At 37.1% G+C, this 13186-nt stretch overlaps 1 protein-coding gene across 2 annotated transcripts; it reads right to left on the reverse strand.

The window, feature by feature from the left end:
• Window positions 1–1278: 1278 nt before the first annotated feature.
• On the reverse strand, window positions 1279–12417 carry LOC105034108 (ankyrin repeat-containing protein ITN1). Of its 2 annotated transcripts, none has more exons than XM_010909138.4 (4): window positions 12226–12417; window positions 11670–12125; window positions 8397–8806; window positions 1279–2583 (listed from the first exon to the last, which is right to left on the reverse strand). In XM_010909138.4, the coding sequence occupies exons 1-4, from the start codon at window positions 12245–12247 to the stop codon at window positions 1750–1752; spliced, it is 1722 nt and encodes a 573-aa protein (XP_010907440.1). In that variant the 5' UTR covers window positions 12248–12417; the 3' UTR covers window positions 1279–1749. The 2 variants fall into 2 exon arrangements, with proteins under 2 accessions (XP_010907440.1, XP_010907439.1); XM_010909137.4 differs by having other exon boundaries at window positions 11670–12131; window positions 12226–12410.
• Window positions 12418–13186: the final 769 nt, after the last annotated feature.

Genomic DNA, 13186 nt, shown 5'->3' on the forward strand with positions numbered 1-13186 from the left:
GCACTGATGCTTTTGAGCACTGGCAGGGCTGAGGGGCATAGAACAGGGACTCTTTTTCTCCACCCAGCATCTCTGGCATCCAAAGGGAGACAAACCTATATGATGCTTTTGGCTTCACGACGTCAGCTGTAAAAATAAATAAATAAATGTAGTTGGAGCAGGGGGGCCCATCCATTGAGAGTTTTATGCACTGTTTTTTTCAATCCAGAAGCCTCAAGTATCATCTTTTGTTGCTTTCTTTCTCTCTTCACATAGTTCTCTTTTCCTTCCTTTCACCTGTATCCGGTCGCTAGAAACAAATATCAAAGAGGATTGTCACAATAGAGATGTTGAACAACTATGTATTTATGAGGACACTGGTGATCCTTGGTCTAAGTTGTTTGAATTGTAAAAGATAAGTTATGAAAAAAATCTTGAACTATTTGAAAATTTTTAATTTGCTCCTGAATTTTAATTTAATGTAATCAAATCATCCAACTTTCAAAATTACTTAATTCAAATCCTAATTATGAAATGTAATGGAATTATTATGTAATGCTATGTGACCTACTTATACGGTAGAAAGGAATGACATAAAAGATGACGTGAATTCTATCACGATACCTAAACAAAATTCATGATTAGAATTCAATTTGAATGAATTTAAAAGTTGGATAACATGATCGTACAAAATTGAAATTCAAAATGAAATTAAAAAACTCTCCAATAGTTCAGAATTTTATATATAATTAATCCAAATGTAAAAGGCCAAAAATCACAACTCATGAATGTTGTTTGCCAGATCTGACCTTACTGACTTTTCAAAACAATTTAAAGTTCAAGGCTATAATTTTAAGAAATTCATATCAACTTCAGAAAGCAACTTCAAAATCATTTTCATTCTAATGCAGAATTTTCAGGGACCCAAATCTCCCATATTCCTCCGTTGCATGAGACTCGCCGACCTACTTGGAATCAATTCACCGAGGCGCATTTAAGTCGATAGAAGGTGACCAGGAGTCATATATTTTGAGTTCCCTCAGCACTAGGTCAAAGAAATGCCATACAGCAAGGAGGACACAGCAACTAGAAGAAAAATGAAGTCTCAAGGGGGAGGAAAAAAGGGGGAAAAAAATCTTTGTTAAAGAATGATGCAGGACCTTCCCATTTCCTTCAGATTCACCAAATAAACATAGGCATTCCTATTTTAAATCTAGTTCAACCAAATTATCCTGTTGCTAAGAAAGTAATCTCACTTAGATGCGAAAATATTACATCCCCCTTCTAAAATTTTGAACCATCAAGAACTTTTACAAGATGCGCTTTAAAAAAAATTAAGTACAATACTAATATACAATTGGTGTAGTTGATACACCACAACACAAACCAGTCAATTTAAAATTGCATGCATACTATATAACAACTCGACATCTGATATTCCAGACCACTTAATATTCCTCAACCAAGAAAGAGATTATAAATGCAAATGACCTTCTGTCATTATTCAAAAGAACCGTAATGTCCTGTCAACCTTCACGTATTGCCGTGTGAATCATTTCAACTATGACAAGAATCAAGATTCCATCTCCCAGACTTTTGGGAATGAATATCAGCTATCCCTGGTTAAGTACGGTTATTACATGCGCATTGAAGCCCTAATCACAGGCTGCACCAGTAAGTGGATAATTTTACAGCTCCACCCAGCATCCATTATCAGATACAAACAGAAATAATGTATGATATCCAGTCAGAAACCCCCACCTTCACTCTTCAAATGGCATAAATTGGATTAATATCAGAGTCTGAGATGTCAGAGTTGGGATGCCATGAGTTCGAGACGCTTCTCTTTGATGACTTCTGCCTCCTCCTGATCCTTCGGACATGCTTTGATTTCACCACATAGTAAGTCATGGTCCCAAGAACCCCAGCCATTATCACTCCTCCTATCAGTGTAACAAGTATTGCAGCCCACTGGAAATGGCGACCCACAACAATATAGGAGGAGGCAATGAAAGCAACTGTAGTGCATGCTGAAGCCAACCACATCAATTTGTTAATCACTTCCACAACCTTCCTCTCCGACTTTGTTTCCCCTCTTACAATTGTTATCTGCACCACCACCACTGCCAATGATGTAAACAGAGCTATAGCATTAAAGATGAAAAATATCTTGAAGGAAGGAGCATGAACAGCTACTGCGACCCCATCATTATCGTTTCCACCTGGCACCGTGAAGATAGCTGCAAATGCCACCGTGGCAAAGAGCACAGCAACCACTGTTACAGAGTTCGTGGCATTATTTATGCCCTCCCTATGCAGTTTCCTGAGCTCCTTAGCTATCCCATGCACATTTTTATTTGTTTTTCTAGTTTGCTCCAGTTGTGTGTGAACATCTTTCTTGATTTCTGTAACAGTCTTCCGAAGCTCATCTCTAGGCTGATTTAATTCATTGGCTCTGACAGCACCATAGCGAGATAAAAAATCTTTAATCTCTGCAGATTCTTCAGAGAGAGGAAGCCCTTCTGCAATATCAAGTGCAGTCTTACGGTCTCTTGTCAATGCATTCACATGTGTGTCTGGCAGGAGTAATAGAACATTTACTATCTGCAAAGAAACGAGAAAGATAAGCTTGGCAAGATGACAGCATAAATTTCAGTTGAAAATATTAGATCCCCATGTAAGACAACAGAAACACTTAAGTAGACTATGATGGATGAAATGAAAAAAACAATGGCGGCATATGAGAATAATGGCAAATGAAAAGAACACAAGTATGTGCTTGACGGTTTCTGTTTCATAACAGAGGGTACAAACTCATAAAAAAAGAATCCTAAAGCACAGTCTGATAAAACAAATTACTCCAGTGATATACTAGCTTAATAACATGCAAACTATAAGGAAGTTCCCATCAGACCCAAAAATAAAAACCTGAAATTTCAACAAATGTCAACAAGATTTATCCCTTTTATATTGGGTCAGCCCACAAATCAAGGTATGAACCTTCTACATTTGAAAATGTTTATAAGACAGGAGATTAATTTGGCACTGGAAAGGAAGGACCTTTGAGCAACAGTAAGCTTGCTCCACTGCAACCTCGGTGTCACAGGTTCCAACATCTCCACATGCAAGGTAAAGGCCTTGGACCCTGTAGTGGCGAGAGCCTCATACATTAGGATGCCTTTTTTTTATAGTAATTTGGCATTGGCAGTAGACCTCCCTAAACTGGTCTCAAATACTAGAGTGCTTGGACAAGAGTGCTTGGCATAAAACCGCTAAGAACCAAATGACAAATATAGAGGCCTGCATAGACAAAGAAAAAGAGCCTAGAAAGAGAGAAAGGGATGAAGTTTGATAGTATAAGGAACACACTCATCTGCATGGCACAAATGATCAATCAAAGGGCCAATTGTAACATGTTTCAAATCAAAAGGCCAAAGTTTCAAAAGGTTCCAGATTTGGAGGCAAATTTTCTGAATGTTTTAATGTGTAGCAAGTTTTTTGTTTTTGCTTTTGTTTTTTATTAAAACCAGGGACTATATATATCCAGATGTTCACATATTCTCCAGTTCACCAAGATAACCTTGTAGATAGGGAAACTGACCTTTGCATTGTTTGATATGTGGTTAGTTTGAAGTTAATACTTCAATATATTTGAAATTAAACTCATGCAGATCAGCTGATGGCTTAATTAATAACCTTGTAGATAGGGAAACTCATGTTTGCTTCATTTGATGCGTGGTTAATTTGAAGTTAGAACTCTTGCAAGTCAGTTGATGGCATAATTAACAAAAAGGGTTCAGGAAGGAAGCTATGGAAACAATTCCATTATCCCCTTGACCCATATAAACTCAACACAATATTCTTGTAACATTTATAACTGGATTTCCTAAATAGATATGATTCTCTTTTCATGTTCAGGTCTATGTGTGTGAATTCTTAACATTACTTTTGCTTTGATTTCCACCCAATATTTTCAATGTTGAAGTTTAATATTCCTTTCAACATCTTGTAACTTTCAAACAGCAGAGCTATCAATTTCATCATCAGAATGTACGCATGCACAATCTTTTATGACTCTAAAGTAGCTTTCGCTTAGGAATTGATAACCAGAACTTTTTCGAAGTATTTCTGGTTTTTCTTTCCTTATATTTAATATTTTTTCTCTAAAATCATTTAATGATATTTGAAACATATGTATACAAGCATAAAACACATATGTTAACAGAAAAAGGGTTTTATTAAATGCATACTGCATATTTATAGATAAATTTATGCAAGAGTATTATCAAATAATTATCATATTACCAGGTTAAATTTGGTCTCGTCCAAACCTGACCCAACAAGATTGCCAGGTTGTCTTGGGACGACACCAATTTTTATCTAATGATCTGGTTGGGTTATCAGGTTGTATGGTCCATTACTCATAAGCATCTGGCACTACCAGCTCAATAGAGGTGTGAGTGGGTAGTAGAGCTTGATTTGACCCATATTTGACCCAAATGACGCCTGAAACATATCCAAAGTTGACTCATCGGTCAAGATGGATCCAATATCAAGACCATTCTCTATGTGATCGCCTATCCATTAGACCAGCCCATCACTGACTCAGCCCAATCCCGAAACCGAAACCCATCAAAAAAAAAACTGGAGTCTTCTTCTCTGATTGATTTCGAGGAGCTGGAGTCCTAGGGCAACTAAACCCTAAGGCTCTTTATAAATAGCCCCCACGTCCCCCTATGGCCCTCTAACGGCAATCATTAAGCCTCTTTCTCTCTCCTTCACCCATTGAAGTTGCGGCATGGTGTCATTGTGCTCGCCTAAAATCGGTACCGAAGACGCCATCGGAGTTGAGGTAAAACCCCGATCCCACCTCCTCTTTCTCTTCTCCTTCTTCTCTTGGCCTTAGGCATTGCCACCGGCCACCAGCTTCACCGAAAATCCATCATGAAGAAATCTCCTAATTTTTTGCGGCTTTTCTTTCGTTTTTTTTGGCCATTTGTGTTATCACCACTTGACGCTAGACCCTCGGTCGAATTGCCCAACCTCCCTACAGGTTGTCCCAGTTGAGGCCATCGATGCCAGTGAGCGGCCAACGATTGAAAATCCAAGAAAAGGGGTTGGATCTCTTGTTTTTCAAGCTTTTTTCATGATTTTCTTGCCAACCACTCACCACTGGCGGCCATCCACCGCTGCCTACCGCCAACTATGCCCCACCACGACTACCACACCCAGCTGGATCTTGACCACCCTCCCAACCTTCTTCCCCTGTTCGGCCAAAGAAAGGAAGAAACAAAAAAAAAATAGAGAAGGATTCTCTCTGATGTCCCTCTCTACTCTCTCTACATGATGACTGAACCATGGTCCACTATTTTCTCTCTCTTGAAAAGAAAAAGAAAAGAAATAAGAAGACTCATTTGCTCTCTACTTTCTCTCTCTTCACCCACTCTCTCTTTAGGAAGACTTATACATCTCAAGATAGAGTCCTATTTTCCTATTCCAGGGACATGAGTTCATCCTCAGCAAGAAGACCTTAAAATGCCTCGATACCTAAGCAACCCATCTTGCCGACCACCCGATCAATGGATTTATGATTTAATTATATTAAATTCATCGAATAAAAGTTGAATATTTTTAATATTTTAAATAGAAGTAGCTGATTCTTCTAACGAAGTCTGAAAGTCTAAGACAATCAAAGTAAATAAATCTTATTCTCCTTACTTGTTTCCAAATTACCATACTTTCTATGCATATAATATGTTGCTGGTGAAATCATATTTTTCATAAAATAAAGAATCACATATGTACAAGTATGCTTTATTATAAAAAATGATTCTATGAATATATTTTATGAAAATAGCATGTTTATGAAGCATGAATTTTATTATTTTTTTCATCTACCATATATATATTTAAAAATATATATATAAAGATTTTGAAAGCTTTCAGATAGCTACGTATGAATCTCTAGAATTGAAAAAAGAGACATCCGGAGTTAGTATTCATACGAACACAAGCCCTGCTAGTGGGTATAAAGTTGGTATACGAAATAAAAACTCTGTCGATTAAAAATACAAATCTTGTCACGGGCATAAAGTAATCGTAGCATGAATATCTAAACGTAATACTATGAACCATGATATGAATACATGACAAAAATGACTTACGAATCATGTTACGAAATATTCATGATTTATGCACACATGATTGACTTTATAACCTGTTTATTAAACTGCTTTATAAAATATTTTATTTTTGTAATATTTGTTATTTTCTTAATGCTACATGATCATTGAAAAACTTATGCTTAATTCAGTAAGAAAATGTAGATTTTATTTACTGAGCTAATATAACTCATACCTCTTTATTTATCTTTTTCTTTTATAGAAGAATAAGATTAGAATGACAGATGATCTAGGCTTGGAGGTCTACAATAGCAAACTTGAAAATTTTATAGCTGGAGTTAATTTATTGGATGATTGTGGACTTGTAATCAATTATTTATGAATTTTGAGATATGGGTTTGATATTTGATTTTGGATCTAAATGCTCTGAACCAGTCTTGGTTTATTTACTTAATGAATAATTGGAATTTAATCTCTTTATTATGTTTTATCTATGATAAATATTTTATTTTATTTAATATTATGATTGATTGACTTCGTGTTATCGTAGTTTGGATCCCTTGATAACATAGCCGTATTATATCCGGATTTGGGGAATGACACTCTAAACTGGTTGGATGTGAATTTTGCATATTAGAATTGTCTCAAGTACAACCAATTCACCTTGACAAAACTAAGTTTGAAAATTCAGGTCAAGAACTCAACTCTGAGATCCGATCTGAAAAGAGACGCCACCAGCCTGGTCTCACCAAGTGATCTGTTAGATGTGTTTGCATTTCAAACCTGGGTGACAGTGGAATTGGAACCAGTGCAACAGTTTGAATTTTATTTTGTTTTTATACACATCCATTTTGACTTATCCCTGCTCAAGACGATCAAACTTCATAATAACCTTTGCTGGTAATCCACTGGAAAAAATCTTCTTCAGGGTAATGTCTCCATCAGATAGTTGCCATGTCATCTCTATGAAGATGTTTGTTCGTTTGCTTACTGCACTTGACTTTATTTCCTGTACCTGATTCAACTGCATGCCTGGAACCCCCCCAACTTATCAATCACAAGTTGCATGATTCCATCCTTTGATGGTTGTTGTAAGTGGAAAAAAAAGGGGACCAACTACAAAGCTAACAAGGCTAATAATGTAAGCTTGTTGGATCTGCCTTGTTGAAGATTTAGGTGTCTCCAACTTATACTTCTTTTTCAATCGTAGAAGAAGGTTAACATGCATTCCATGACACATTGGCACGTATGTATAATGTTACAGTGACCTGCAACAGGAAGGCTTTCTCCTAATCTTAAGGCAAGTAGCTCACTTCCTTCGCCTTCAAAACTAATGTATTCTTGTCTGCAGTCACCAAAATTGCTTCTTTGCTCTGTATGCCTTCAACATGACCCAAGCTTGGCCCAGGGACAACTATTAGTCTTGTGTGCTGTCCAGCATATGACTACTCCTGGACTAGAAAATCAACATACTACTGTCCCAAAAATTGTGAAGGTTGATTTGGTAGCATAGTTAACCAATCAGTCATCTTGATGGCTTCACCTCTAAAACTGATGTTGAAGTAGGCATCTTGCTTTATTAGTTTCATCAGTGACAAACATAATACTTTTCCTTAATGAAATGAAAGGCCATCAAACTTCAACTAAAGCTCCTTATGTATTTCATCACAATTTTTTTAAGTTTAAACTGTTCTCTATGTTTTCAGATATCCACATTCCATAAGCTTGCAAAAGTTGCTGTTTTCTATATACTTTAGTGGTGGCATTTTAAGCTTGGGATATTTTCAGGGTGTTGAGATTTTGTTATATAACCCAAACTTAAGAGATGCATTCCGTTGTAGTAATTGTATCCATTGCAGATTATAGAAGAAACTTTCATACTTACCAAATGAGTGAATAAAACATGCACTTTTTAGCATCGCCCAGTCTAATATTTTGCATCAGATATGTTTCCATCATGTACCAAAAAGGTATACAATTCAACATGCTACTCCTCTATGGTGGACTTTGGGAGAATAGAAAGATGTTACAGCCATCAAAAGGATGGGATCAAATTGACAAGCAATTCAAAAGTTATCATATTAATTATCATAATCTTCTTAAAACCAAATTTTTTCATGAATGCCAACAAGAAATGTGAAAGACAAGGGAATAAAAATGGTTGCATGAGTACCAATCACCAAATTAAAAATGGCTAATCTGGATATTGGATGTTGGGATCAATTATGATACTACATTCATACAAACATTAATAAGATATTTGAAATACAAGAAATAAGCATCAATAAACTTTACCTCTGCTCGTTTTTTCCTTGTTGCCACATGCAGAGCAGTGATACCATTTTTGTCTGGCAGCATCACTATGGCTCGATCAGCATCCACAAGTGCCTTAACAACATCACTGTTTGTTCCTTTTACAGCCATGTGCAAAGCAGTCTGGCCTTTTTTATCAGTTCTTCGGGCTAGCTGTGGGTCTTTATCTAGCAAGGCCTTTACAATTTCTACGTGTCCTTGTCGGGCTGCAAAATGCAAAGCATTTTTCCCGTTGGTTTTAGACAGCTCAACCAAACCAAAATCCTGATCTAGTAACTGCTTGACCACTTCAGTGTGACCCCTTGTGGCGGCAGATATGAGGGGAGTTGCATTTGAAGGGCCCAATGTGTTGCTAAGTGTCGGTTCATGTTCCAAAAATACCTGCACGATGGCTGCAAAAAAATTAATTAGTGATAATTCTATCATGTTACTCTGACCAAATAAAACACGAATCTCAAAATCTGCAGCACAAACTTCAGTAATGAAATAAGCAATCAATTAAATTTTGCCATCAGAGAAGGGGGGGTGTCGGATGGGGCTGGGGTTTGCATGAAAAAACCAATTGCTATCCTACAAACCAATATGCGGGTGTGTGTCTCTGTGTGTGAGGAATCTAAAACTGCATAACAATTTAACACAGCTGGCAACAACAAGAAGAAAGTTTCCTGTCATTCCTTAATATGCTTGTGTTTACATCACATGCCAACTGATGACTGTGATCTGAAGGCTGATACGCCAAGGGGGTACAAGCCAAGGATGCAGGCCCATACACCAAAAGAGAAGCCCGAGTAACTCCTGTGTAGACCCAACAAAGCGCGAATTACCAACCTAGGACAAGAGCGTAGTAGAGCGGGGTCCAAGACTGGTGGTCGGCCAGCAATTACCATTACCCATGCATAGGACGCGTGATCAAACTACCAACCATGCATGAAAATAGTGATCCATGTAGCATATATACCAAAGACAAGTATGCAAAATGAGTACCAGTATCCATCTTTCTACTATCCATGATGTGAGAGGAAAGGTGCACTACTTATCATGTATGGAATTAGTGAGCCATATGATACATAATAACCAGAGCAAGTATCCAAAATGAGTAGTGGCACCCATATTACTAGTTAAAAGGAGTCATCTATAAGTATTAGAATATAACCATGGAAATTGGCTCTTGTTTGCCAATCGAACAACCAGTTTATCATTATCTTTATCTTTAAGTTATCCCTGCTTTTACCTTTCAAGCTCTACACTTTAGTTTCCTAATAGGACTAAAATCTATCAGTAGCAATAGTTTACCTTGTAGCCCCAATTATACCCCACCTTTTTCAAGCAAGCAGTATTACGATAGCAAAAGTTCTTAAGGGTCAAGACACCTGAACACATGCTACTTGGAAAAAAAATCAAATAGAACCCAAACTTACAGGCCTGATAGCACCTAGGTGCTCGATCTTGACATGTTATTCAAAGCAATGCTAGACTCCAGGAAGATTTCAGCAATTATGTCAAACTTGGGGCTACAAATTATCAAACACTTAAGCTGATAGATCAAATTTGAAGGTGGGCAAATAGTTTTTATCATAACATGTACCTCTACCATTGTCATCCATAATATCATGCTAAAAATCAGGGGAACCTAAGCTCTCCTGAGCCAAAAAAAGAAAAGAGGATTATATAAGACACATGGTAGCATATAACTCAACAAGCTTTTTAAAAAAGAATCATAAAACCAAAACCATCGAAAACTCACACAAGTTTTAGAATTGAACCAAAAAATCAAATTCACACCAAGCTAAATTAATCAATAATTGAGACCTTCGAACACCAACTGGACTACAAATAAATTACCTGGCAAGCTCTAACTAAAGGAATTAAAGTGATGAATATTTACTAAGGACCTATACAAGCATGTGTTTAGTTCCACATCCATTATGCACTAGATAGATCTTAAATACATATATAGCATCAAGGAACCTACATAGCACCTTTCAAAGCAAAGCCGATCTATGGCTCATGAGGATTAAGGTATACTGCAACACGACCCCTTTTAGAGATGAACATGGGCCAATCGGTGGTGTTTGTAATTGAAATTGATTGGATTTGGACCCTTCACCAAGTGAGGATACCAAGATTTAAACCGGAGGAGTATGTGAGGATCTAACTGGGCTCATATTTAATCCCACATTAGTGACATCCTGGATAGATCTTGGGTATATATAAAGGGTTAAAGAACCCAAATAGTACCTTCCGACTTTTTTATTTGTTTTACTTGTCATTATTTACATCCCTACATTTCATTAAATGAGACCCTTTCGATCTCTGCTGCTTTCATGTAAACTCAACTATCAGTGAATATATGTACTTAAATTTCTTCAATACATGTTTGTAGTCGAAATGAAAGCCCCATTATAAGATCCAGAACTTCCTCCTATAGCTTACCTATCAGTGACAAGAAACCAACATACTTTGTTCTTATTATTACTACAAAAGATATTTGGTAACTTCTGCTTAAAATTTAAAAGGTGAAAGCATCACATGAACTTGCAATGTATTGGTTTAAAAAAAAAAAAGAGCAGCAAGAGGGTCATTAGCATTTCAAGATTAGATTAACTTTATAAAACCCAACCCAGTCACATCCAAAACAGCTCGTATGCTTCAGGTGAAGTTCGCTTAGTCATTGCCAACTTTTGTGTCTAGCCTCAACTTCAGAAAACAGTTACTTCAGTATTGACTAAATCCAATATAGGACATGCAACCAAGATATGATTTGGTTATGTACATAAGTTAACAAATTGTCCAAAAATTATAGCTGATTTCCTTCGCTTATTTGATTGCAATAATCTCTGTAACTTAGAAATCTCGCAAAGATAACTACTCTTCTTAAAGAAAACAAGGCACATTCTGCTATCAAATGATTCAAGAATTTCTTTTTTTTTTTTAAAGGAAAAAGGATGGAATATTTCAGAAAAAGAAAAGAAAAAAAGGCAGCCATGCGTACATAAATCAGGACAAATATCACATCTTATTAGTTTCTAAAATCAAGATCCACTCTTTTAGCTTTTTTCTCCTTAGGATCAGCTTCTCCATAGGGTAAAACACATCATAACAAGCCAGTCATCATGCATCCCTAACTACTGGCTTCATAATAAAGATCGAAGAGATCGAAAAGGAGAAACTAGAAAAGGATAGACCGAACACTGCAACAGAAGCTATTACTCGATATAAACTAGTGAGCACATTTGAGAGGGGAGAAACCCACACCTTGGTGCCCTTCTCTTGCGGCCACATGCAAAGCATCATAGCCCGACCTGTTCTTGGTCGAGATGCTCTCCCTATCCGAATACTTGAGCAGCTCCACCACCACGTCAAGATGCCCCTTCTCCGCCGCAATAATCAGCGCCGTCTCCCCAACCTTGTTGGTATCGTTCACGAACTCGGCCCCCTCTGCAATACCCGTCATCTCGGTATCTATGTGCCTCAGAATCTGCCTCACGGCCGCCAAATCCCCGCGCTGCGCCGCCAGGTGGAGCTCCGTGTCGTTGCGCCGCCCCGTAACCTGCTTCACATACTTCTTCTTCCCCGCCTGGTCGATCCGCTTCCCCGAATTCGACAGCACCAGTGCCGGCGCCGCCGCCGGCGACGGCAGCGCCGACGTGGAGGGGTTAGACTTCTGGCTGGGGCTGAGGCTCGCGGACCCCATCTCCAGATCCCTCTCTCCTGCCGCTTCAAAAAAATTTTTAAAAAAATCGCACTTTTGAATGAACAATAAACCAAAAAAGCGGAATGGGGCAGTGGAAAATGGGAAAAAAGGAGGCACCTTTATCGATCCGGAACCCCATCTTTCTCCCACGCGGCGAGATCGAACCCTGCGATCCCAAACCCTAGACGAGCGGGGAGCCGTGCTAGGGTTTGGTAGCTCGAGGGTTCTTGACGTTAAGGAGGGAGAGGAAGGAGAGAGGAAGGTGGAGAAGTTCCCTCTCTCTTCAAAAAGACAAGAACTGTGGTATTAACTGTTAATAAATTCAGTTTTATTTTTTTTTGTTGAATAATTTAGTTTTAGTATTTAATTAAGTGTCGGGAGAAAGACAGAAGACGCCCCGAGTCCACCCGATCACATTACAATATTACCTTTCTAACTTGTGGAAGATCCGCATATTATACCGAATCGAATGCAGAAAAATAATTTTTCAAGTATTATATTTTTATTATTATTTAAATTATTATTAATAATAAATTAATATTTTTATTATTATTTTAAAAATAATATTTTTTTAAATAATATTTTATTATTAATTTTTTGAAATTAATTTTTTAAAAATAATATATTATTGTATAAATAGTATTTTTAAATTAATAATAAAAATATTATTTTTTAAAAAATAATATTTTTATTATTATTTTAAAATTAATATTTTTTACTTCAAATTATTAATAATAATAAAATAATAATATTTTTTTTTCGTGTCTAAATATTTTTATTTTTTTTTCTTTTTTTCTCTTCCCTTCCCTCCCGATCCCCGTTTTCAAATATTTTTTTAAATTAATACCCTAAAAAATAATATTTTAAATTATTATTAATAATAAAATAATAATATTTTTTTCGTCCCTTCTTAAAATATTTTCTTTTTTGCTTTCTTTTTTTTTTCTCCTTCCCTTCTCTTCCTCCCGCCATCTCCCCTCACTTCTCGCCCCTACTGCATCCCCCAACTTCGGCACCACCAACCTCCCTCTCCTCCCCTCTACGACCCCGCTCTATCGCCGTCCCTTCCTGTTCCTTC

This window comes from Elaeis guineensis, chromosome 10 (assembly GCF_000442705.2).
Source record: "Elaeis guineensis isolate ETL-2024a chromosome 10, EG11, whole genome shotgun sequence".
Taxonomy (NCBI): Eukaryota; Viridiplantae; Streptophyta; class Magnoliopsida; order Arecales; family Arecaceae; genus Elaeis; species Elaeis guineensis.